The sequence below is a fragment of the Heteronotia binoei genome, chromosome 13, assembly GCF_032191835.1.
Source record: "Heteronotia binoei isolate CCM8104 ecotype False Entrance Well chromosome 13, APGP_CSIRO_Hbin_v1, whole genome shotgun sequence".
Lineage (NCBI taxonomy): Eukaryota > Metazoa > Chordata > Lepidosauria > Squamata > Gekkonidae > Heteronotia > Heteronotia binoei.
Genome location: NC_083235.1, coordinates 73949606 through 73974583, shown reverse-complemented (window position 1 = coordinate 73974583; position 24978 = coordinate 73949606). Strand labels below are relative to the sequence as shown.

General features: G+C 45.2%; 2 protein-coding genes across 5 annotated transcripts in view; one reads left to right on the top strand and one right to left on the bottom strand.

Annotated features, from left to right (window-relative positions):
• The window catches only part of SEPTIN9 (septin 9), a 382955-nt gene that overhangs the window by 107428 nt on the left and 250549 nt on the right, over positions 1 to 24978 (top strand). Inside the window, exon 1 of one of the 4 annotated variants that reach the window (XM_060253404.1) lies at positions 9606 to 9629. The exons of the other annotated variants lie outside the window; for them this stretch is intronic. Coding sequence (XP_060109387.1) covers positions 9608 to 9629 — 22 coding nt within the window. The 5' untranslated portion in view covers positions 9606 to 9607. Of the gene's footprint in view, positions 1 to 9605; positions 9630 to 24978 lie in introns of those variants that run through there. 4 annotated transcript variants of the gene reach the window in all.
• LOC132581808 (large ribosomal subunit protein eL39-like) lies at positions 24248 to 24525 on the bottom strand. The gene has a single exon (XM_060253220.1). It carries the CDS (start codon positions 24491 to 24493, stop codon positions 24248 to 24250), a length of 246 nt encoding a protein of 81 aa, XP_060109203.1. The 5' UTR covers positions 24494 to 24525.

Genomic DNA, 24978 nt, shown 5'->3' with positions numbered 1-24978 from the left:
AGAAGGATTGTGCATCGTGTGTCAGTAGATATTACAACTGATCTTAGGACAGAGTTGGTGGATGGCAAAAAGGGGGGGGGGCAATCTAGAAACTATTGTTGTCTCAACCAAATGCTCGGCAGAACATTTTGGTCTTGCGGATCCTGTGGAACTGTATTAGGTCCTACAGGGACCTATAAAAACCAGTGAGTCCCATATCTTCCCATTTTCTACTATGTGCCCTAGATCCTGAAGTTGTGACCTCACTAAGGCACATTTCTTGGCATACAGTTGTATCGCTGTCCCTTGCAGCCATTGAAATATTGACTCTAGGGTCGTTTTCGCACTCACCTTCCGCCAGCGCGACCCCCCTCTTCACCGCGCAGGATCTGCGCGGATTTCGCACTAAACGCTGCGGAGCAGCCAGAAAAGCCGGAAGCTCCCGGCGCAAAAGCCGCTCAAACTGAAACCGCCAAAAAGCAGTTTGGCATTTGCGCGGCTTTTGCGACGGGAGCTTCCGGCTTTTCTGGCTGCTCCGCAGCGTTTAGTGCGAAATCCGCGCAGATCCTGTGCGGTGAAGAGGGGGGTCGCGCCGGCGGAAGGTGAGTGCGAAAACGACCTAGGTGTTGTAGGTGTTCCCCCCAGGAATGACTAAAAACCACCATATCATCAATATAGGAAAAGGAAAGGTCCCCTGTCCAAGCACCAGTCGTTTCTGACCCTGGGATGTTGTTTTCACGGCAGACTTTTTACGGGGTGGTTTGCCATTGCCTTCCCCACTCCTCTACACTTTCCCCCCAGCAAGCTGGGTACTCATTTTACCGACCTCGGAAGGATGGAAGGCTGAGTCAACCTCGAGCCGGCTACCTGAAAACCCAGCTTCCGCTGGGGATCGAACTCAGGTCGTGAGCAGAGCTTAGGACTGCAGTACTGCAGCTTTAACACTCTGAGCCACGGGGCTCTTATCATCAATATAAGCAGCTGTGAATTGTTGACAATTACCCAACAGATGTCAACCGTATGCTAGTGGATGCCCCATGGAGGCCAAACAACATCCTCACAGACTAGTAAAGGCCCCAAGAAGTGACAAACACAGTTTTCCTTTTATCCTGGTGCCATAAGGGAATCTGCCAATACCTTTTAGTCCTGTCAAGGCTGGTTAGATACTGGGGCTCACTTACTCAGCCCAGCAAATGATCCATCCTAGGCATGGGCTAGGTAGGCATCAAAAACAGACTGATTGACACCTCTGAAATCTAAACATCCACGGGGAGCCATCAGGCTTGGGCACCAGCACTATAGGACTGTGCCAGGGGCAAGCAGAAAGTTCAGTGACCCCTGTTTGCGGCATGGATTGGATCTCTTGCCTTACTGGCTGCCAGGCTTTCCCTGCAGGCAGCCTATAGGGTTTCTGTACCACCTTCCTGAGTGTTCAGTGAGGGTGGTTTCCCCAGATACAGGAGGGGAAAAAAATCTCCTGATATCATTGTACAAATGCGTTGACCTCTACTTGCAGATGTGGGGTTAACCCTTCTTGGGGTATGTCTGGAAGTTTGGGCCGACCTTCCTGCCATGCCAGTATCTCTTGCCCCTTTGGCGCTTCCTCCACTATGGCAAACAGGGCCAAAACCTCATGCTAAGGTGTGAGGGATTCATTCAGTTTAAGTACAGGGAAGACGTGTTGGAATGCAGGCTTGAGAACAGAGAGAGATAAAGAATGTGGACAGTGCTTTTTCATATAACCTTGATTTTGCTGTTAGAGAAAACTTATTGTTTCTTTCATATACGCATGTGTGAGCTACTGTCTCTGGGCAGAATACACAGGGTAATTAATTGGCTGGTACAGGTGGCATGTTATTAAGTCATGAAAGATATAAAAGGCAGCCCTCGGTATTGGGAGGGGTCTTTTGTCTTTTGTTTTTGTAGGGGCTTTTTGAAGAATGTACCAAGAAGTAAATAAAGAGTTTTTTGAGTTATGAAGAAGCTTCTGACTGATTTGCGCAACACTAGATAACTTTTTCCAGGCGCCTCCTTGTGTGCGTGTGTGTGTTTTTCTTTTGGTGTAAATCTTACTCTTATCACCAGTGCGTGGGTTGCATCCTGCGCACTTGGTCCCGGCATCTGAGTTACGACACTAAGGTTTAAGCATATTAATATGGAACTACTTACAGCCTTTCCATGAGGCTTCCACTTTGTTCTAATACATGTATTCACCTGTCCTCCCCACAGCCCCAAAGAGTTCCACCCAGGGGTCTCCATTGGTCCTAGGGTTGCCAAGTCCAATTCAAGAAATATTTGGGGGCTTTGAGGGTGGAGCCAGGATACTTGGGGGTGGAGCCAATAGCAAGGCTGTGACAAGCATAATTGAACTCCAAAGGGAGTTCTGGTAGGGTTGCCAAGTCTGACTCAGAAAATATCTGGGGACTTTGGGGGTGGAGCCGGGAGACTTTCACATTCCCTAAAATAAATAAGAAAAAAAAAAAACAGCAGTGCAGTTCCCCTGAATACAGTCTTCATTTTCTTACCCCAACCAGCTGCATCTCCTCTGAGAGAGAGAGAGAAGCCAAAATAAATAGTTTGCAATCCCACACTTCTTTGGTCTCACTAGGGTAATTTACTCATGAGTTGCTGAAGTTCCAAGTTCTAAAGAATAACACAAGGAAACTAAAGGTTCTAGTTTACCCTTTCCTGTGCAAATGGCCTCTGAGAAGATTATTAAACGAAGGTTCTGGGCTCCTTCTGTTCCCTTCCCTTCCAACAGGCACATTGTTCTGCAGGCTTGTCCCACCCACATTCAGCTTGATCTAAGATTTAAAGGCACAGAGCATCTTTCTAGAAAAAACAGTTTTTCCCAGTGTCTTCTTAAGCCTTCAAGGTTTGAAGGCACATGGGGCTGTTGGTGTGGGGCTTCCCCCAGCCAGCCAGCTGACTGAGGGCAGGAAGGAGCCTGCAGAAACGGGGGAATCCTCACTGGGACCTGGGGATTGGCAAGCCCACAGTATGAGCCTACACCAAAACTTGATCCCCAAGAGCCAGCTGCTGGACTTGGGCTGTAAGGTCATAGCCATATTTCTGCATCCCCTGAGCTTAAGCAAGATGTAATTGGGCCAGTATCCTTACCTTTACTACATGTTCTAGATGTACTGGTTGACCTTTCAGGGAGTCACACCCCAGACCTCTGCCAGGATTACCAACAGTTCCTGGGTCATCACCCATATTCTAGGAAGAAAAGAACTGCCTCAGTTGAGTCCTGTGGCACCTCTCAAATGGCAAACATGAGCAGGTCTAGCAACTTATCTAATTTCCAGAAGCACTCTTCTGTGCAACAATGTAGCATCCCTTTCAGGGTACAATAAAATTGCTCCATGAGCTCATCAGTTTGGGGATGGTATGAGGAGGCCTGAGTGTAGAGGCCTGAATGAAAGGCTCTTGAAGTGAAGCTGAGCCCTTGGTCTGTCAGCACTTCACATGGTACTCCTGTCCATTCTACCTCAGGAGCCTTTATAGACTACAAAGTCACAGTTGTGGTGAAGCACATTGCATAATCCACCAACACCAAAATATACCAATGTCCCTGGAGTGTATGCAGCTTGGCCCCCACAAAATCCATCCCTACTTGTGTGAAAGTCTCCTAGATGAGGGGAAGTGGCTGTAAGGGCATGGGTGCAGGTGCCAGGGGATCACAGAACTTGATCACATCAGCTCCTAGGGATGGCCAAAAGAAGTGGAGAAGGATACAGTCTAATGCCTTCTGGGAGTCCAAATGCACATCACAGACCCCCATTGGTCAAGGTGCAAAATTTCCGTCCTCATCCTGGCTGGCACCACCAACTGGCACCACCAACCCTTGTGGCTGTGTGCCACAGAACCCCTTTATAGAACCTCTACTCATGGGACACATTTCTTGAGGTGATCTGATATCACCAGGTCTTCCCACATGGACACCCTATCCCACATCACCTGGAAGGAGTCGTCTTCCTCTTGCCATTGTCAGAACTAGGGATACGCTGCTCAAGTGTTAGAGACCTCTTCCAGGGTGCACCCTCCCCTGTTCTCTGAGTCAGCTTGAGAATCCCCAGGCCTCTCTGGCTTGCAAGGCCAGGTCTATAAGGTCCACCAGATCCCTAAGGGAGGCAGCTCCAACCACCAGGGCTCTCTATCCAGTGATAAGAGATACGGGGTAGCTGCTTCGCTACTGCAAACAATACTGTGCTCTGATGGTGTCCCACCTGTACCTCACAAGGCACCATCTCCTGTTTTCCCAGGACCCCAAGCACACATCACATATCCCGCAGTTGGCCTTGACAGACTGTAGGGGCACCAAATCCTCCTGTATGATGAATACAACACTGCTCTATTCAACAGTGCAGACCCCTCCCTGACGCGCCAGGTCACCTGCACTATCAATGAGGCCTCAGCTGTGTGCCTCTGTCCCCGCTCCACTGGGAAGGCTAAATAACATTCCATTAAGGGGCAATCTCTCTGAAAGTGCTCTAGCTGCCCACACTTAAAGCAGCATCCCCTGATGCCACCATTCATCCCTGTTGCCACCATTCATCCCTCTGCTCTTTCCTCTTTCTCTATCTGATACATTGCTAACCTCTCTCATTCTTCCCAACCAGGCTACAATTCTGTTGTACTATCTCCTCTGGCCATGCCCAACCTGGCATCATGGACCACCCACCCAGGCCTCAGGCACAGATCCTTGCCCTTCTAGAGCCTCAGGTCTCTCTCTCCACACCACCCATCCTTGTCTGATCTCCTTCCCCTGGGCCTCTCCAGTCCACTGTGCTTGCCTGCCTTCCCATCAGAGACATGCCATATGCTGTCTCAACTACCCTGGGCTTTTAACTCCCTATTTCCTCTTTTTAACTGATCCTCACCAAAGAAGAGCATTCATGCTGGCTAGATTTAATGCATTACCATCGGCCATCCTCTCCGGAAGATACCACAGAATCCCCCGCAATCTTAGACGATGCCCTTGTAGCCAAGGAGTCATCGAAACGGTCCCTCATGTTCTTTTGGACTGCCCTTTTTATAGCAGTCCACGTGCAAGATATCTAGATGCACTTTCTGACAATGCCAAGGTTCGTTTTTTACTCCACGGGAAACACAACTTTGTCACTACTCACGTTGCTTGCTTTTTACAGGTTGCGATCCAAATCAGAGAGGCTTTTACTCATGCATAGCCTACTGCTATTTTATGTCATTTAACTTTTGCTGGTTTTTTCTAAGGTTTTATTATATTCTATAGTGTCACTGTTGGTTTTTTAACTACCCAGTCCTACTTCCAGGAACTGAACGAGATCTTCCAGAGAGTCAGTGCTTTGCCAGAATGGTCGCAAGCAGCAGGGTCCAGATTTGGTATTCAGCAGCTGTTTTTGAACTACTAGAGCCACCACCTGTTTTACCTGTGCTCCCTCAGGCTTGAGCCACTTCTGTTCTAACTCCCAGAGCATATATGCTGTTTCATACACTGATTCTTCTTTGCCTCTCCCATACACCTGGAATCGCTACCTATAAGTCTCAGGGGTGATATGGAACTTTTAAAAGATGGCTATCTTGACCTTATTATACTCACCAGCATCTGTAGCATTTAATGTATGGGAGGTGGTCAGAACTGGTCCTGTCAAAAGAAAGACCCTACAACGGCTGACCATTAAGCCTGTGGCCACTCCGCTACTGTAGCTATCCATTCAAAAGCCCCTAAATAGGTCTCTGCATCATCAGAGGCACTCATCTTGAGTGTACAAAAAGGGCCAGCTGCAGGGTTCCCATCTCCAGTTGCCCCCACAGCTGTTCCGGTGACCTACAGTGTTTGTATTAGAGTCTGCATCAATTGGTCCTGTGCTGCCCCCTGTCTGTCCATTAATCTCTTTGTGTAGTTGACAGCCACTCCCCAAACTGTGTTAAATCCATGGTGGACACCACTGGCATCTGAGCTCTAGGGTCCAATGTGGACAAGGAGGCAGTAGCAGAAGCAGACTCCAGTACTTGCCAAATTATTCACTGAAATAGACAGGACAGCGAGGCTACCTACGGGCTGGGATACTGGAATTATTGTACCTATTCTTAAGAAAGGACCCAAATAACTATAGACCCATCAGTCTCTTAAGTATCCTAAGCAAATTATATGCCAGCCATCTTAAAGAGAAACTGTGGGAGTGGATTGAGTGTAATAACATCCTGAGAGAAGAACAGGCTGGGTTTAGACCGGGTTGTTCCACTCTGGATCATTGTGTAGTATTGGACCATCTTATTTCCAAATATTCCTCTAACAGCACCTCTGCCCTATACGCTGCCTTTATAGACTTTAAATCTGCCTTTGATATGGTTCAGAGGGACGTACTGTGGGAAAAATTGAGAGGGATGGGAATTGATCAGAGGCTACTGGCATTGATAAAAGCATTATATAGGAATACCAAGATCAGGACAAGGATAAACCCGAAGGGACATTTCACGAAAGCCATTAAAGTAGGGAAGGGAGTTAAGCAAGGTTGCATCTTGGCGCCACTTTTGTTCAATCTCTTTATAAATGATCTGGGGGAACATTTAAGTGGTCCAGAGGTGCATGCTCCAAAGATTGCAGATAGGCATATCCCGCTCCTGCTATATGCGGATGATGCAGTGCTGGTCTCTAGGACCCCAATTGGGCTAAAGAGAGCAATGAAAATTCTTGCGCTTTACTGCCAAGCTAATCAGGTTGAAATAAATTATTCAAAATCCAAAATTTTAGCCTTTGCAAATAGACCCAAGGTACATCATTGGAAGATAAACGATAGGACTATTGAACAGACACGCTGCTTTAAGTACCTAGGGGTAGTCTTTCAGGCCTCAGGGTCCAGGAAGGCACATGTGGAATATGTTACAACAAGTGCAGCAAAAAGTTCAGGAGCCATAGAGAAATTCTATTGGACCTCCGGGGGGCAGAACGTGGCGGCTGCAGTTAAGGTCTTTAAGGCCAAGGCCCTCGCCCAAATTCTATATGGGGCACCCTTGAGTATAACACCATATCAGCATCTCTGGTATTTAGCGGAGAAAGTGCAATCAAAGTTCCTTAGGCATATACTACAAGTCCTTCCATGTGCTCCCAACTCATTTATCAGAGTAGAAACAGGTATGGTCATTGTGAAAGCAAGACTGTGGATTGCTGCTATTCTTTACTGGTATAAACTAATGACTCAGCCCACCAGTTTGGCGGGGCTGATAGCAAGAGACGCGTTTGTGCCTCCGTGGATTAGAGAAACGGAGTCCAAGTTGGGTTATTATGGACTATCTAAACAATATTTGCTCAACATGGAGTACAATCTGATTAAAATTATTATGTATTTTAATTAAAAATTAAAATACATAATAATTTACATAATTAAAACAACTAAAATCAATCGATTAATGTCAGCGTGCTATCTTCCAATCTTCCTTCAGAATATTTCAATGCCGGTCAGTTATAAGCCAACTGGAAGAGGACAGTCTTACAGGCCCTGCGGAACTGTCCAAAGTCCCGCAGGGCCCTGACCCCCTCCGGTAACTGGTTCCACCAGCAAGGGGCTGAGATTGAGAAGGCCCTGTCCCTAGTTGACTTCAGCCGGGCCTCCTTTGGCCCGGGGATTACAAGCAGATTTCGAGAGCCGGATCGCAGCACTCTCTGGGGATGTGCATCTTCCATGAATCTATTAAACCCCCACTGCTACTCTAGTGCAAACTATTTGGCTTCCTTCACCCAAGTCTCTCACCTGAGTTGCCTGTTTACAAACGCCACAGTCCTTGTAGGCCCTCTACCTGTCCCTGTCTCAGGGCCAGTCCTTTCTCTGGTAGGAAGGTTGGCAGCCATCTCCATTGCTTCTCTTTGGAAAGCATATTTTTTTTCACCCTCTCTAATAACATCCAGGTCTGGGGGTTTCCAGCTGTCTTCCTGAGGCTCCCAGCTTTCACTGCTACGTTCCTGCTTCACATCGCCTCTTGGACCTCCATCAGCTGACACATCCCTCTCTTTCCTGGGTCCTTGCAGGTACATCCCAGCCCCTCCCCTCCCCCGGCACCCCTCCCTTGTATTTCCTGGCCCCTCCGGCACTACCCTTTTCCGAATTGCTCCCACCTGGACTTTTGTGCCAACTTGCTGACACCTCCCTGGTAAGCTGTACAGTGACATTCCCACTCCAATTAAGAAAAGTGGAGGGGGTGGGTTGTAGTTGCAGAATATATACAGTGCATTGGAGAAAAAAGAACGGTGCATAACACAGGCACAGAACCTGATGTCAAGTTTAAGGACTTGACTAGTCAGAAAATCTGCAGTAAGATGTGCCTGTGTAATAGGCAGGACTGTCCCCTCACTAGCCCTTTCCAGATCCACCTAAGCTATCAATTGTGCTGCAGCCCCCTTCTGTCATTTAGACTAGAAATTAATGCTGGCTAAATTCCGGACATGCTGCTTGATAAATTTCGTTGTGCTGGAAGAACCCATCCAACTGCTGAAAGTCGCCTTTTGCAAACCCACTGAAAGCAGAAAGCAAACCCAAGTCCCTTCTTTGGAAATCTTTGCCAGGGAAGACTATTCCTTTAATTTTTGTGCCCTTGCCATTTATTGCTGCCATTTCTGATGAGCTCACAGGGATTGCTCCATTTATTTTCCACATAAGATGCCCTGCCAGGACAGACTTGAGGTTTTGACAAGACCTTTTTGGAAGTTTAACTCTCCTCTGAGCTGGGGTAACAGCGCACGCATTTTGCTTCTACCAGCAAAGGAAGTTCTGTTGCCTGTCACTGAGAGGCCAGCTGTGGAAGTCCCTTCTGTCATGGCCTATACAATCAGGGAAGGTCCAGCAAGCAGCTTCTCATGCCAAGGCGACACTGGCTCTTTGCCAAAACTGAATAGAAGCCTTTCCACCGGAGTGAGCAAACATGTGCTGTAATCCTTCCTGGTAGCAGACAGCCTGTGCTTCTCTTTTTCTCTCTCTTTCTGTGTGTGTTTCTCTCCGCTGAAGAGTGAAGTCAGCGTTCATCAGCAGAGTAGTTTACACACAAATTGATAAAACCTCAGACCAGCCTGGCTGGAGGAATAAGCAGGATTCTGGAGCTGTTAAACATTTTAACCAAAAAGTGAGTAAGGGAGGCGAAATGACAGCAAAACTTAAGCCTGGAGAGACTTCATAGCAACTGGATGAGTTGGTTGCATTGTTCCAGGAAGCCAAGCTACTGAACACCTCCTGGTTAATATTAAATGACAACTCAAGAGAGCAGCATTGTCCTGGAAATATGTGTGCTGTGTCTTTAAGACTTTCTTGCTGGTAAATTGGGTCTCTCAGTAGCCCTGCACAGTGGCAAAAAAAAATTTTTTTTTTTGAGAGTGTGAGAGGGGAAAAGAAATCACGTTGGATTTTTTTTTCCCTCCCTGGGTCATGCCTTTGGCACTCTCTTTATTTCTCTCTCTTTACTTCAATGAGACAAAGCTACTTCAGTTTGGAGTACAAACATATGATCAGCACATGGAAATGTGGTAATCTGGATGCAGGCATGATTGCAACCAATTGAAGAAATAAAACCTTAAAAGCCTTTCTGGAGAGGAGGGAAAGGCAGCAGGCAGAGTTGTTAAGTACAATTTGGGACACGTGGATGCTAAATATATTGTATAATGGAGAGGGACCGGATTACAGGTGAGTGATGGAGTCATCTTGTATGCCGTGTGTGTATATATGTATGCTTTCTGTCTTTCTCCCATAGATCCACCTTTCTATTTCTAGCTTTCCAGGGGGGGGGGGGGATCAACTAAACTCTTATTTCACTTCAGCCTTCACTAACTTTCATTACTTTTGCTCTGTCTTTACTCAGTGTTTCACAGTCTCTCCACACAGAGATTATTGCAACAGCAGTATCCAGGATGAAAACAGTCTCCTGAATCTGGATTTCATTTCATTCTTTTCTCCCCTCCTCCCTTTCCCCCCTCATTTTTTGTCTTCACGGGGAAAGGGATGAATGCTGAGCCTGTTAGCTGTTAATCTGAGTGGTGGTGGGGTGCCCAGGAGGGGGAGGGAGAGTGAGCCTCTCCCCATTCTTGGCTCAGGGATGCTTTTATATTTGGAAATTGGCTGCTTGTTGTTTGTTTGCTTGTGTGTTCTGGTTTAGCACTCTATTCCATGCCAAAACTTATGTGAAAGGCTGGAGCTTCCACCCTGGCTTGTCCTTTGGAATGGTTTATATGGCTACAATGAGAATTGGCTACAGGGCAAGAGGTTTCTTCTACAGTGACGGACTGGCCAGGGTGTCAGCTTGCCCGATGGCAAGTGGGCCCACGTAAACATTAGACAATATGTTAAAAATGTTAATGTCCTGTTGGTAGCATGAAAATAGAAGTTCCAATATTATTACTGTAATGAAACTAAAAATTTACATTGTATGTAGGGTTGCCAGCCTCCAGGTGGGGCCTGGGGATCTCCTGCTTTTACAACTGATCTCCAGCAGGCAGAGCTCAGCTCCCCTGGAGAAAATGCCATCTGGATTTACATTTAATGTCTACTGCAGACTGCCAGTAAAATGTACAATAAATGTACACTGTAGTTACACATACACATCTATTGCGCAAAAGTTTTAATTGCACCTTTTTTTCCACTTACATATTTTTTATTTTTTTATTAATTTCTTATAAAAATTAAATGATAGCTTTAAAAATTAAATGATAGCTTGTGGTTGGGCCCCCTTTGCCTCCTGACAACCGATATTTTTAGACCCAGTCCGCCACTGTTCTTATAGCTAGGATAAGGTCCTTTGGGTGCATGCATATTTCATGCACAGTGTTATAACTGTGGTGAATTGAGCTGCTGTGGATATTCTTTTCATTTACGGACAGATGACACATTGGCAAAGAGAATATTATGCTGGAGATATGAATAAACATTTAAGTTTTCATCGGACTTTGCTAATAGCGTTAAATCAGAAGAGTATCTCTTCCAAATTATGGTCAGTTACTTTTAAGGTGGAAAGTGATTGCCAAAGATAAGGATGTACCAGTCCCACTGTCAAAAAGATATATGTATGGTGACTAAGCTATTGCCCAAACCTGGGCCATGCCTTATAACTAGCTTCTAAATCTGTTTGGAGCATTTCAAATGGCTATCCATTCCAAAACTGATGAGAGACCGCTACATAACATAGACAAGAGGCAGAATTATCTGCATTCATAAATTTTTGTTGTAGTAGGTAATACAGATTTATACTTTCCTTGTTATCTTTTTTAAAATGGTGGCAAAGTAATGAAAATGTTTCTTCATTAGGGGGCAAAGGAATCTATAAAACAGCATACTGGTTAAGGGCATGAGTTGTAAACCAGGAGGTTCTCTTCTCTGGGCAACAAGCAAGTAACTGTAGGATTACTATTTATTCATTTAGTACCCTCTTAGTCTTGCCCTTCTTCAAAGGATCTCAGGGTAGCATACATGATTTCCTCCTCTTCCATTCTGTCCTCACAATAACCCACTGTGGGTAAGAGAGATTGGCTGCTCCAATGTCACCTTGTGGTCTTCATGGCTGAGCAGGTATTTGAACCTGGGTTTTCCTCAGTCTAGTGTAATACTTTAACCACTAGACTAGGTAGCTTTAGATGACCCTCACATTTGAATGTGGGGGTAACAGTGCTGACTTGCCATCCACAGTTGTTGAACAGATTTATCAGTTAATGTATATACTTAATGTATATGCTTTTAGTATTAACAGATATAAGCTGTGGTGGGGGTTTTTTTTGGTATATAATGTTGCCCTAAAGTTTTAGGACGGAACGTATCTGAACTCACAAAGTCTCTCTAATCATGTCCAGCAAGAACACATCAGAAGAGAGAATGTTCATATTCAGCCTAGACTAAATTTATCTCATGTTAGTGCATGACCACACTTTCCACCCAGAAAATATGTGGGCTGGAGATGGCATGGAGTTTTGTGGCATTGGCTGGTTGGTTTTCTCAACATGTTTGTAACAAATGGCTGTGAAATAAGCTGTTGCCTCATAGAGACTAGGTGGCCATGGCCTTCTGATGTTTCTGTCTCAAATAACTTTTTGTTTTTAGGTAACTGATGACTGGGATGAGGAACAAGCTGCCTCTTTCTAGCTCTGAAGTGTGCCTCTGTTTCCCTCCTCTTTTTTTTTCTTGTTAGCTGGCACAGGAAGAAGTGCTGGCTGGGAAGTGCAGTGAGCTGTATAGCTTTCCTAGGCGTTTCTGACTTTGGCTGTTGGGAATTCACGTTGCAAGCAAAGCCACAAGTTCTAGAGAAAACCACCATGGGGTGGGGCAGGATGGTGGCTAAGGAAAACTGAACTCAGTCCTGGTCTAATCTGGGCTCCGCTGTCCAGCAGCAGAGTTTGAGAGCACACCCACCTATCCTGGCATTAGGAGCCAACTGCAGGAGTTTTTAAAATAGAACAGCAGTCCCCAATCTTTTTGGGACCAGGGACTGCTTTTGTGAAAGACAATTTTTCCATGGGTGGGGGAGGTGGGGGAGGCGATGGTTTCAGGATCATACAATTGTGCTCTTCATTACTATTATTACGTTGTAACCAATGCTCCCTGTAGGCTGTGGAGTTGTGTGAGCAAATAATTCTACTTTGTGAGCTTCTGGCATTAAAGTTGTGAGCTACTGCATAAATTAGTTTGCTCTGGAGGCATTTTTCCTGAGCTAAGACAAAAATGTGTGAGGCAGAGGCTAAAAAACTGTGAACTAACTCACATTAACTCAGCTTAGAGGGAACACTGATTGTAATATATAATTAAATAATTATACAGCTCACAGACTGTTTGCTAACAGGCCATGGACTCAGGGTTGCCAAGAAATATCTGGGGACTTTGGGGGTGGAGCCAGGAGACTTTAGGGGTGGAGCCAGGAGAAAGGGTGTAACAAGCATAATTGAACTCCAAGGGAGTTCTGGCCATCACATTTCAAGGGACCACACACCTTTTTAAAAACCTTCCTTCCATAGGAAATAATGAAGGATAGGGGTACCTTCTTTTGGGGCTCATGGAATTGGAACCCCTGGTCCAAACTTTTTGAAACTTGGGGGGTATTTTGGGAAGAGGCACTGAATGCTATACGGAAAATTTGGTGCCTCTGCCTCAAACAACAGCCCTCCCAGAGCCCCAGATACCCACGGATCAATTCTCCATTATTTCCTATGGGAATAAGTCTCCATGGGGAATAACAGAGTTTGCAGCAGACATTTCCTTCCCCTCCCCCCACTTTCTGATGACCCTGAAGCGGGGGGAGGGTCTCCAAACCGGGGGATCCCCTGCCCCCAGCTGGGGATTGGCAACCCTACATGGACCGGTACTGGTCCTTGGCCCGGGGGTTGGGAATCCCTGCTCTAGAACCATTCCTGCACTGAGTATTTCTGCTCTTTTTACCTCATGCATTTATTTATTTGACATATACCACACTCCGCATCCCTAAAAGTATCACGCCTGTCTCAGTGCCCATTATTAACAGTTAACCCTCTCAGAAGAAGGAGGGGGAAAAAATCAACAACCACAAAAATCCACAATGTCTAGAAGAACAAAATGGTTTCAGCTGGCGCCTAAATTGCAGCATGTTTTGTGGCAGGTGAATTTCTTAAGGGAGATCATTCCACAGATGCAGGGCCACAGTAAAGAAAATCTTGGTGCTCATCCAGCTGATTACAGAAGGTGAGCCTAGGATCATTGATGATAACTTAGGCGAGAGACAGGCTCATTTGGGAACAAGTATTCCCCAGGCAAGGCTACACACATTTAGGTTATCTTGGGACAAGAGTTGTTTTTTCAAAACATTGCTCCACAAACAAAATTGTTGTACATAAGGGTAAATCACTTATATAGAGTCGTTTCCCCCCAAAAAATCATATGGAAGAATGTTAAGTCTTATAGCCAACCTGAATCACCATAGAATAAATAATACAGTCCTTTCATTGCTAAAAATTGCTACTAAAAATTGCTACACTAAGTGACCCAGTGCTTCCAGAAGTACTGGCCCACAAATCTTCTTCTTATGGGCACACTAGCCATTCAGGAAAAATGCTTTTCATGCTGATGGAGACTTCTCAAAATCTGTCTCAAGATGAAGGCAGCAATGGTTGCATCAGTGCTTAGTTCTCATGGCCTTTCTTACATGCCCAGAGAATTGCCGATTGCCACTTTGGGATTAGGAAGCAATTTTCTCCAGGCCGGTTTGGCTAGGGATCCTGAAGGGGTTTTTTTTCCAGCCTGGATTGCAGTGTTTAAATTCTGGCTCAAAATTCACTTTAGACCAGATCCTAACAGCCTTCTTGATTGTATGAAAAGAGACCCATATATTTCATCCTGGACAGCAGTGCTTCTGTCCAAACTTAACCAGTTGGGGATAGAGGTTGATGATTTTTTTTACTTCTGATGAGTCATATATCTTCAGATGTATTAAAATGAGACTGTGGGAGTTGGAAGAAACGAAACTATGGCCAACAGACCCTTATATTTGCTCCCCAGCTTCCTTAGGTCTTTATGCTTTCTGCAGCAAAATGCCCCATTATCTATCAGACTTAACCATTCCAAGTCATCGCAGGGCATTTATGCGGGCTAGACTAAATGCGTTTCCCTCCAAAGTTTTACAAGGGAGATATCATCGAGTCCCTTTAGGCAACAGACTCTGTTCCTGTGGAGCGAATTTTCCCGACTCAATTCAGCATATATTGCTCGATTGTTCCTTTTATCATAATCTCCATAAAGATTTATTTTGCAAGCTTTCTTTCCCCCCAGATTTGTCTATTCTGCCACCCTGTTATTATTTATTGAATGATACTGAGGGGGAGGTTAGCGAGGCTGTGGCAAAATTTTTGTCTGACATCCTCAAATTTAAATCTGACCATGTATGAATGCATCTGTAAACTCGGTTTCATTTTGATTTTATCTCCAATGTTTAAATTTTTATATTCTGTGTATTTTTATTTACAACTGATGCCATTAAAGGTTTGGTATGGGTTTTTTGCCATGTTCTGAGCATGGAGCAGAGGGCACTGGGGATGTGGGAAGGAGGTAGTTATAAATTTCCTTCATTGTACAGAGGGTTGGACTAGATAACCCTGGAGGTACCTTCCAACTCTATTATTCTGGTCACTTTCTCTGGCTCAGCCATTCTTCTGCAATATGGGGATAATGATATGGGGATAAACTTACTTATGTATAGGATTATATTAAATATTGGCCTACCTACCTGCTTCATTTCCTCTCACCTTTCTCTCCCATGAAGACCCAAAGTGGATTCATTGTGTCCTCTTCTCCACTTCATCCTCGTAACAATCTTGTGAGGTAGGTTAGACTGAGTACAACAATGAATATGAATACTCAGAATTGCTACACAGATACTGAAGAGTATAGCAAGTCAGCCATAGATAGGCCATGACATTTATAACACATATTGATTTTGGTGCATTAAGTATCTGTAGTGATTAGGAATGTGTGGCTAAATTGGCATCAGTGTAATGCTATCTGTGTTTGTGCAAGTGAATAAAAGCTTATATTGTTGGAATAAAGGTGTTGCCTGACAAATGAGCAGCAACCGTATATTCTAAATAAATGGCATTCAGGTCTCCTGTAGTGTTATATTTAGGGGTGCATAAATGAAGCAATAAATAAAATGGTTAATAAAAGTTGGTTTAATGTTGTTTCAAATTTATCAAATTCAGAGACTTACCTGACATTTTATAAGTGTCTCATTGAAAGTATGCGTTATTTGTGATTCTGGTGTGTATTCTTTAGAATTTGTGAGTTTGGAGTTGTGTGACTTTAAAAAAAATTAATTTACTGTGGGCTGATTCATGTATGACGGAATGTTGGCTACTGCATGTAGCAAAGATTTTGATTAAAAACTCTGTCTAATTCAAGCATCCTGCAACCAGGTTTGTGGTTGGTAGAAAGCACATAGTGAACTCTGGCTGGGGTAGATGGTGAACATGCTCATGGTGAGAACAATTATCAGTGTATTGCCACAATAATGGGGTTTTGTGAGTCAACCCTTACTGACTGGCTCATTTGCCACTGAATAGAAATTAGAGTTGCTTCAACCTGGCCCATAACTAAAACAGTAAATTGCGCCATACAATTCCCAAATGGTGCAAAGGGCAATAAACAGAAAGTTGGCACTGGACTTGGGACATTTGTGGATTGCACATCTTGAAGTCAGTCCTTGTCTCACTGCTTCTGTTTCCCATCTGTAGGTGTGTTGATTTGGTAGTTTACTTTATGGGAAAGCAGCAAATGGAAGAGATGTAAATTGCTTTGTAATTTAAATTTCTATGTAAACATTAATTGTCAAAGGGAATAAGTAACGCTGAAATCAATAATGTCAGAAGTTGTCTTGGTGTCCTCAGGGAGCTCAAGGAAAACAACCATAACTTTTATCCACCTTTCCCCTATCTAACAGCTATTGTTTAGTCACTCCCACTTTATTCCTCTTTGTGCTACACGGAGACTAAACCCAAGAGTTAATTTAATAAAAATAAATTTAACAATTAGTAAAAATAAACAAATAAATAAAAGTATTTAATAAAAAAAACCATTGATGTATTCTTATCATCAAAACACTGTGGCAAATCAGGCCCCACAGGCAAATTGCTGTACTGTGGGAAAGTGAAATTTACTCAGCTGGCCTAGGTGTATGAAACCTCACTGTGGAATTCACTTCTTCAGCTTTTTTCCACACCCCTGTGCTCCCACCAACATGTTGGGAGCACTCATCTATATCCTGTAACCCAGATAATCTATTTCTTTTAAGAGACTTGTCTACAGATTGTGTCATCCAACTCCTCCACACCATCATGGATATAGGGGGAAACTGGTAATTTCAGCTTTTAGAGTTATTAAAACACAGATAATCATTTCCTTACCTTCTCTTTATCTTGATAAGATCGAACCAAATTAGGTTTTTACGTGCGGGTGCAGGGACCAACCACAACATCAGTCTCAGGAAAAGAATTTATCTTTAGTTGCATAAGCAGTCACTGGTTACAAAAACAAAACAAGCAAAGAAGCATACAGTTGAGCAACAACTGACCAACTACATCTGAGCAAAAGTAGGTTTGCCAACTCTAGGTTGGAAAATTCCTGGAAATTTGGGAATGGAAGTCTGGGGAGGGACGAGTTTGTGGAGGGGAGGGACTATTGTAATGTGAGTTCAGCCAGCTCTGAATCAACCAAGAACGCTTTATTGCAAGAAGAAACAGTCACAAACAGCACAGACATTTTACTCATTATATACACTCTGCCCATGGTTAACCATGCTCCCCTAGCAGGCAACAGTTACTCCTATTGGATCACTCCAAAATCCTATATTTGCATTTTTGATACAAGTTGTTACATGCCTAGGATCCTGATTGGCCAGTTCTTCCAGGCTTCAGGATCCTGGATTGCAAGGAGTGCCTGTCTCAAGCTCAGGCAATAATAACCCGGTGAGATGCAATACATAACAAAGCAAATACATAACACAGAAAATATATAACAGGGACCTAAGCAGAGTATAATATAATGCCATACAATCCACCATCCAAAATAGATATTTTCCATAGGGGGACAGATAGCCTGCGGATCAGATGTAATTTCAGGAGATCTCAAGGCCCCAGTTGGAGGTTGGCAACTCTAATTTCAGACTGTTTCTACTTGCTTGTGCCTAATAACTTAATTTCCAGTATCCAGCTGGAGAAAATGCATTGCATCACACAACGAAATAAGGCAGGTGAGGACGCAGTCCTTCCCATCAAGCTGCTCCATTTCTGAAAAAAATAATGCATGGGCTCATGCATAACAAGGTCTCAGGCCGGGACTACTTTTAGAAATGGAGAGACAATTGAGCCTCCTCTCATCTTGTCCTGCCCCATGTGTATTTTTGGGAGGATGGAAGCCTCAGCCTGCCAGTGGGGGAGAAGATGTAGAATAGAAGCAAATTCAACTTAACTGTGGGGGAGAAGATGTAGAATAGAAGCAAATTCAACTTTTAGCCGCTTTCCCGCTTAAAAATATCCGCTATGATGCAATGGGAGGAATTAGTTGTTGTTGTTTTTAAACGCTCTTCCTATAACTCGCCCTGGCCTCCCTTCTGCCATTTGACACAAGCAAAATATTTGCCCACTGCTGTCATCACTAGGTGACTGAAATGGCTTCGTTGCAAAGTGCTGCAGTGTTATTGGAAGGAATGCTGGCCATAAAAATGTTGATGTGGGGATATGGGCCAAGTGCTCTGGTTGGCTGATGTCCCTGTCAGGCACTTATCTGCAGAGTCACTTTCTCACTCTTGCTGCCTTCCCTACTCCTCACCACCCAGGAAAACGGGGTTGAGGAAGGTTGCACAGGCAAAGAGAAACAGAAGCAAATAGGCATTTGCAAATAGGCATTGCACCATTAACAGCATTTCACCACATTCTGAAGGTAGTTTAATTCATATACAATTAACACAGATCTCCAGCAATCAGAAATTGCCATTAGTTGTAATGCTGAAACATGAACTAACCAGCCGGCAGGATTCATAAAGAAATTAATCCATTGGTGTAACAGGAAGAGGGAGGGAGGAAAGAATACCAAGACTGAATAACACAAGAGTTTAGTTAGAAAACCGATTCTTTCCAAATAATGTGGTACTCTAGTCTGACTTTTGCATAAATCTGCTCCTGTGCAAAGATCCCACACTTCACAATCCAGACAATTGAATTTGATGCCTAACAATGTATTGGCTTCAGATACCATAAGATAACATGCTTCCTATAAAAAAAAATTGTTTCCATATGGCAGGAGAGTCACTTTACAATTGTAACATTTTAAAGATATAGATTAGATATTATAACTCCCGATTGCATTGTTGCACCACAGGGTGGAAGGACAGTAGTATGGGGGTATATTAGCATATGATTGAGCTGACTCATGATTGCGGCATGACACCCTAGAATTCTAGGGGACTTTTTAATGGCCACACAGTGGTAAAGGGTAATGTTCCTGGTATCTAAATACAGTTGTACTCTTTACCTTTTAAATCCCATTATAATCTGTAAAGTGACCAATTTATTGTGGTTGTACATTCCAGCCCACCTCCGCCGGTAACATTACAGCATGATTTTTTTTCCTTGAGCAAGCATGCCTCTGGGATTTCACAGAATTGCTCCACTTCAGCAGTGGAAATTGCTCTGGTGAAATAGGTTTCTGCCTGCAGAATGTTCCTTCTATCAGTACAAATTACTGCTGCAGGAGAACTTTTCTCATACTGTTCAGTTCCATAAGAATGTTGTGGGTTTGGGGACTGAATGAACTGCCAAGCAGTTGGTCTGCACTGTCAGCTGTGGCAGAATTCAGGAATTTATTGCAGGGAGGGTGTGTGTGTGGAGGCTGAAATCCGCTGAAGAATTAAAGCCTCTAAATGTGAACAAACGATGCTCCAGTAGACAACTTGCAAAACTGCAAAAGACCAGTAACCTGTACTGTGCTGGGGCGTAAAGAAAAAGTGGATTCTGCAACTAAAATAATCCCCCCAAACCCCATTTCAATACCGTTTGTTTATTTGCATAAAGATCAGACTGCAGAACAGGCCACTGCAGCTCCATCCTGATTTTTCAGCCGGAGGGTGAATGCTCTGCTTGTATGTGCATCATCTCTCAGTCTGCTGTTTTTCATTTGCCCTTATTCAGAGTTTAACCTTGTTTTGCAGAGAGCTGGGATTTGTGTGTACGTATATATTTCCAGCACAGCCACCAACATGAAGGCAGGCTAAGATGCTTCTGCTGCCTAAAGCAGTGCCTTTTCTTTTCTTTTCCTTCTCAAACGGCAGTATATCTGCAGTCTTGGCAGCAGGACAGAGAGAGCCCATATCTCGTTAACTAAGTGAAACATGATCAGGCGGGGAGGAGACTGGGTCCAAGCAGTGCTTCTTGGTTACCATTCCAGCCATAAATATGTTTGCAATTATTGTTCTGCCTCAGAGGCATTTGTGGGTGGGGTGCGGAAAAAGAAAAATGGGAAATCACTGGCCCGAGTACAAATGTGAGAGGCAAGCCTTTGTAACGCATGAGAGCTAGCCTTTCTTTTCAGGAGTCCCTTCTGTGCTCCCAGGGCATGGTTTGAAGGCAAAGGACACAGCAATGTTGTTGAAGACGAGCAGGCCTAAATCTGGTCCACTGTGAATGTATTTATTTTAGCTTAACTTTGTTTATCCCCCACCTTTCTCCCTAGTAAGCATCCCAAGTGACTGTCATTGTTCTTCTCAAGTCCATCTTATCTTCACCTGTGAGGTAGGTGAGGCTGAGAGTGAGTGACGGGCCCAGGATCACCCACAGGGTTGCCAACTCCGGCTTGGGGAATTTCTGGCGATTTTTCAGGTGGGGCCTGGGGAAGGCAGGGTTCGGGGAGGGGAGGCAGCTCCGTGTGGTATAATGCCACAGAGTCCAGCCTCCAAAGCTGTTGCTTCCCCCAGGGGAACTGATCTTTGCCATCTGGGGATTAGCAGTAGCTGTGATTCCAAGTCTCCGTGCCCCACCTCTAGACTGGCAATCCTAGTTGCCCAGCAAGCTTCAGTGGCATAGTAGGGATTGGAACCTGGTTCTCCTATATCCTACTGCAACACTCTGTTCATCATGTACTCTGACCACCACACTGGACAAGGGCTTGGATGGGACACTGCCCAGGAGCTATTTTTATTTCTGTCTCACCCTCCCATAAGGCTCAGGGCAGGTTATAACATAGGCTTCCCAGCCCCCCCGCCCTGGCAGGGGACCCCTGAATTTGCAGCCTCCTTCCCCGCTCTCAAAAAATCTGGAAGCGGGAGGGGGGGCGGGGGGGAGAGAACATACCTGTAGGCATCATGTTGTTGTAGAGCTTCTGATCCGTTTTTAAAATGTGTGCCCCTTTAAGGCTGCGCAGGAAACAGGAAGGGCTTCATGGGAAAGGGTCAGTAACAGTTTCCATGGAGAACGGCCCCTCCCTTTCTTTTGCTTTCGTTTTCACAGCAAGCAAAGTTCTGCAGGAAGAAGATCTAGTAAGTATTTGTGTGTGAGAGAGAGGGAGGGGGCAGGGAGGGGGAATTCTTTGGTATGGAGGCCCTCCCCCCCCTTTAGAAAGCGTGGGGGGGAGGGAAATGTCTACTAGCCACTCTATTATTCCCTATGGAGAACGATTCCCATAGGGAATAATAGGGAATTGATCCGTGGGTATTGGGGGCTCTGGGGGGGCTATTTTTTGAGGTAGAGGCACCAGGTTTTTAGTATAGCATCTAGTGCCTCTCCCCAAAATACCCCCCAAGTTTCAAAACTATTGGACCACAGGGTCCAATTCTATGAGCCTCAAAAGATGGTGCCCCATCCTTAATTATTTCCTATAGAAGAAAGGCATTTAAAAAGGCGTGCTGTCCCTTTAAATGTGATGGCCAGAACTCCCTTGGAGTTCAATTATGCTTGTCACATCCTTGTTCCTGGCTCCACCCCCAATGTCTCCTGGCTCCGCCCCCAAAGTCCCCAGATTTTTCTTTAATTGGACTTGGCAACCCTATTATAACAGGTTAAAACAGATTAAAAAGGCAACAAAACAGATTCCATACATGACATAAACAGCATGATCCCCGTTCGAAACTTTGCCTCAACAGCCAATCCAAATCCCCAAACTGGGGAAGCTGGAGACGGGGGAGGCCAAATTAACTAAACTCAACTAAAGGCCTGGTGGAAGAGCTCCCTTTTGCTCCATTACGCATGATGCATAGTTTAAGTCAGGGCTTCCCCTTTTTGAGCCTGTGGGCAGCTTTGGAATTCTAACACAGGGTGATCAGCACAATCACAAAATGGCTGTCACAGTTATAAAATGGCTGCTGCAAGAGAACAACAAGATGCCCGGGAGTGGGGTTATACATAACTCTAATAGTAACAGAATAACTTTTGAGCCCAATGGCACCTTGAAACTTTTTTGGCCTTAAAGGTGACATTAGACTCAAACTTTGTTCTGCTGCTTCAGACCAACACAGCTGCCCACCTGAATCTCTCTCTGATGGTAACAATTTAACATTTCAGGCAAAAGTTCTGTCACACAGGATGCCTTTTAATTGGCACAGCCTATCAAAAGCCCTGCTGGACAAATGCCCCACCCAGCCCCTCTCATTTTCCAGAAGCAATTGGCAGGCATCAGGAAAGATGTCAGCAGACACATGGTGCCCATAAGCACCACATTTGTGACTCCTGGTCTAAGTAGACAGAATATATTATCTGAAGGTCTTGCAAGGAGCTTCTGGTTTGTTGGCATAGCATCGATATGGACCCTTTTAGGTCCTCCGTGTTACCACAGAAAAGTGGCCTTTCCTGCTTTTATGGGCAGCTGCTTTCCACAGTAAATTGTGGGATGCCATGTGCAGCATATAGGCAGGCAGACAGAATTTTTTTTTTCTGAAACCACCATAATATTCCTATAATATTAAAATATAACTGGCCAAGTACCTAGACATGCATGGTCATATTGGAATCCTGCTGTCGTTCCGTAACCACAGTCAGTTGGACTCTGAGAAGGAGCAGAAAAGGAAGCTGCCATAATGATGAGTGGGGTTGATTTGTGTGTGAGTGTGAGTGTGTGTGTGTGTGTGTGCTATAATGGCTTGGGATAATTAGCGGAGGTTTGAGTGTGTGGGGGTGTGTATAGCCTGCTGGAGAGTGGCAGTTGTTTCAGTAAGTGTTGTTTCTGTTTGTCTTTTTTGCCTGAGATGTAGTTGACTGTAGCTGATTGCAGAAATTGATCATTGCTGATTGGGGAGGGTCTGTTTTACCTTGGGCTAACTGCTGGCCCCACTGTCTGGTGGGAGAGCCTTGGACTCCGTAAGACTCCTCCTCACCAGAGGCATGAATCAAAGGGTGAAAGCACTAGGGCTCTTACCCTGGGGGTCCTGTGAGAAACTGAATAACTCTTCATCCTATATGTTAAGCTTTTTTGACATTGCAAGTCTTTCACAAGTAGTCTTGTGAGGCAACTTGGCAGGAGAGTTGTCAGGAAATTGCAAGAAAAACTGAACCACTTCTGCAATGGATTGCAGCAGCATAGCTGGTGAGGGAGCTGAGGCAGTGACATGCAAAGTCTGTGACATGTTCATATTCTTATCTGCGGGTAACAGCAATTACACTTGCAGCAAGTGTAAGTTGGTATCCCTACTGGAGGAGAAGAAACAGGGATTTGAGGCATGGAGGGCCAGCACTACCAAGTAGGCCAGGTAGGCCGCTGCCTAGAGTGCCACCAGGCCATGGGTGGCAGATGCTCCATCCCCCTCCCTGTCGGTTCTTTCCACTGTCCCCAAGCCAGGCTTAGCAAGCCCAGCTCCACTCCGTGCTGTGAAGTGCAAAGCCTGACATTGCGCACTGCCAGAGCCCAGCTCCCCACCTCTCTCAAGCACTGAAGTTCCTAGCCAGGGTGCTGCAGTCTGTACCACCAAGGCGGGAGAAGACCCAAGGACTTGCTGCCACAATCCCTCCAATTGCACGTGACTTGCAGACACTCTGCTTTTGCCCTAACTGCCATTTGGGATTGGGGCATTTCCCACCTTCTTTTCTGCTCTGGTAGTCTCTGTGCAACAACCAGCCAGGAGCTCCAGCTGGAGCTGGGAGAAGGCATGGCTGTCTCTGAAATGCCCCAGACAGCCGGCAAGGGTGTGTGGAGCTTGGGGCATCTGCTGCCCTCACCTTAAAAGGCAGCTCCATCCAGGCTCTGGGAGCAGCGCAGCTTCCCTTCCCCTTTTGCTCCTGCCCCTGGGGGGACCATGAACAGCTGGGCTGGCCTGGCCTGGCTGCTCCTGGGACTCAGGATGGGTGGGTGGGTGGGGGCAGCGGGTCAACAATGGCAGGTGCACTTGGTCAATGTGCTCAGCCTGCCCCAAAAGGTGTGCGGGTGGTGGGGGGAGGAAGAGCGTGAGTAGTGGGGCAGGAAGTTGGGTCAGGGCAGTCTTGCCTAGGGTGCCAAAAAACCTGGTGCCAGCCCTGGAGGCACGCTTGCATAAACTCCACGTTGTAAGGGAAGATGAAGAGTTCCTGGACAGAACACATGAAGCACTCTTGAGAATGCAACCGAAGGAAGGGGGAAAGATATCCCAGCAAATGGAGAAGCACCCAACACAGGAGGAGGGCACATGGAAGAATGTAACCCACAGGAGCAGGAAAATCACAAGACGTTCTGAGCTTCTGCGGCTAAGCAGTCGGTTCCCAGATCTCCCCATAGATTTCTTTTTTGTTTTAATTCTTTCAAAAAACTTTGTGAAAATAAAGGTCTATTAATGAAAATATGCACAACGTGAGTTAGCTCTGAAAACAGGCCTGTGGCAGGTTGGTGCCATTTGAAGTCTTAATGCAAGACAAGATGTGCCACAAGGGTTGGAGAGGCTTCTCTTTACAGGCCCATTTGGTCCTTCTCCAGTGCCTCCTTTTGGAGTTGTATCTGATCTTATTGCCAGTTTTCATACTGATACATAGCGGGATGGGCTGGTTCTGTTTCTGCTTCTTAGCAAGATACCGTTTGATCTTGAGTATCTTGTGGGAGGACATGGCAAAGGCTTGACACCCAGTCAACACAGTGTTGCAGCAGATCTCCCCATAGATATTGATTCTGGACCACTGGAACGAGGGCCATACTCCCAGAAGTTTGATGGAAATTTCTTCGCCCCCTGTGGATAAAAGAACTTGAGTTTCTGCTCCCTAATATAGGAGAAGGCATGTGCTGGTAATTTTGAGAATTACCTACTGAGAGAGGTAGAGGCTAAAGTGTGCCAAGTGGACGTTGTCACAAGAGGTATGTTGTCTACCAAGTGCACACATCCAGGATGTGACAGAAATGGTAGGAAGACTTATCAAGCTCACAGATTATTTTCCTTTCTCGCTCATCCATGTGGGAATAAATGATACTGTCAGCACAGCCCAGAATGTATTAAGAGAGACTGACGTGGCTCTGGGTAAAAAGGTGAAGGACTTGGCCATGGTTTAGGAAGGGAAAGAAGAATACTGCAAGTAAATGTCTGGCTATGTAGATGATT

Coding starts and splice junctions, on each gene's coding strand:
- LOC132581808 (XM_060253220.1), bottom strand. CDS start 24,493: ATGTCCTCCCACAAGATACTCAAGATCAAACGGTATCTTGCTAAGAAG.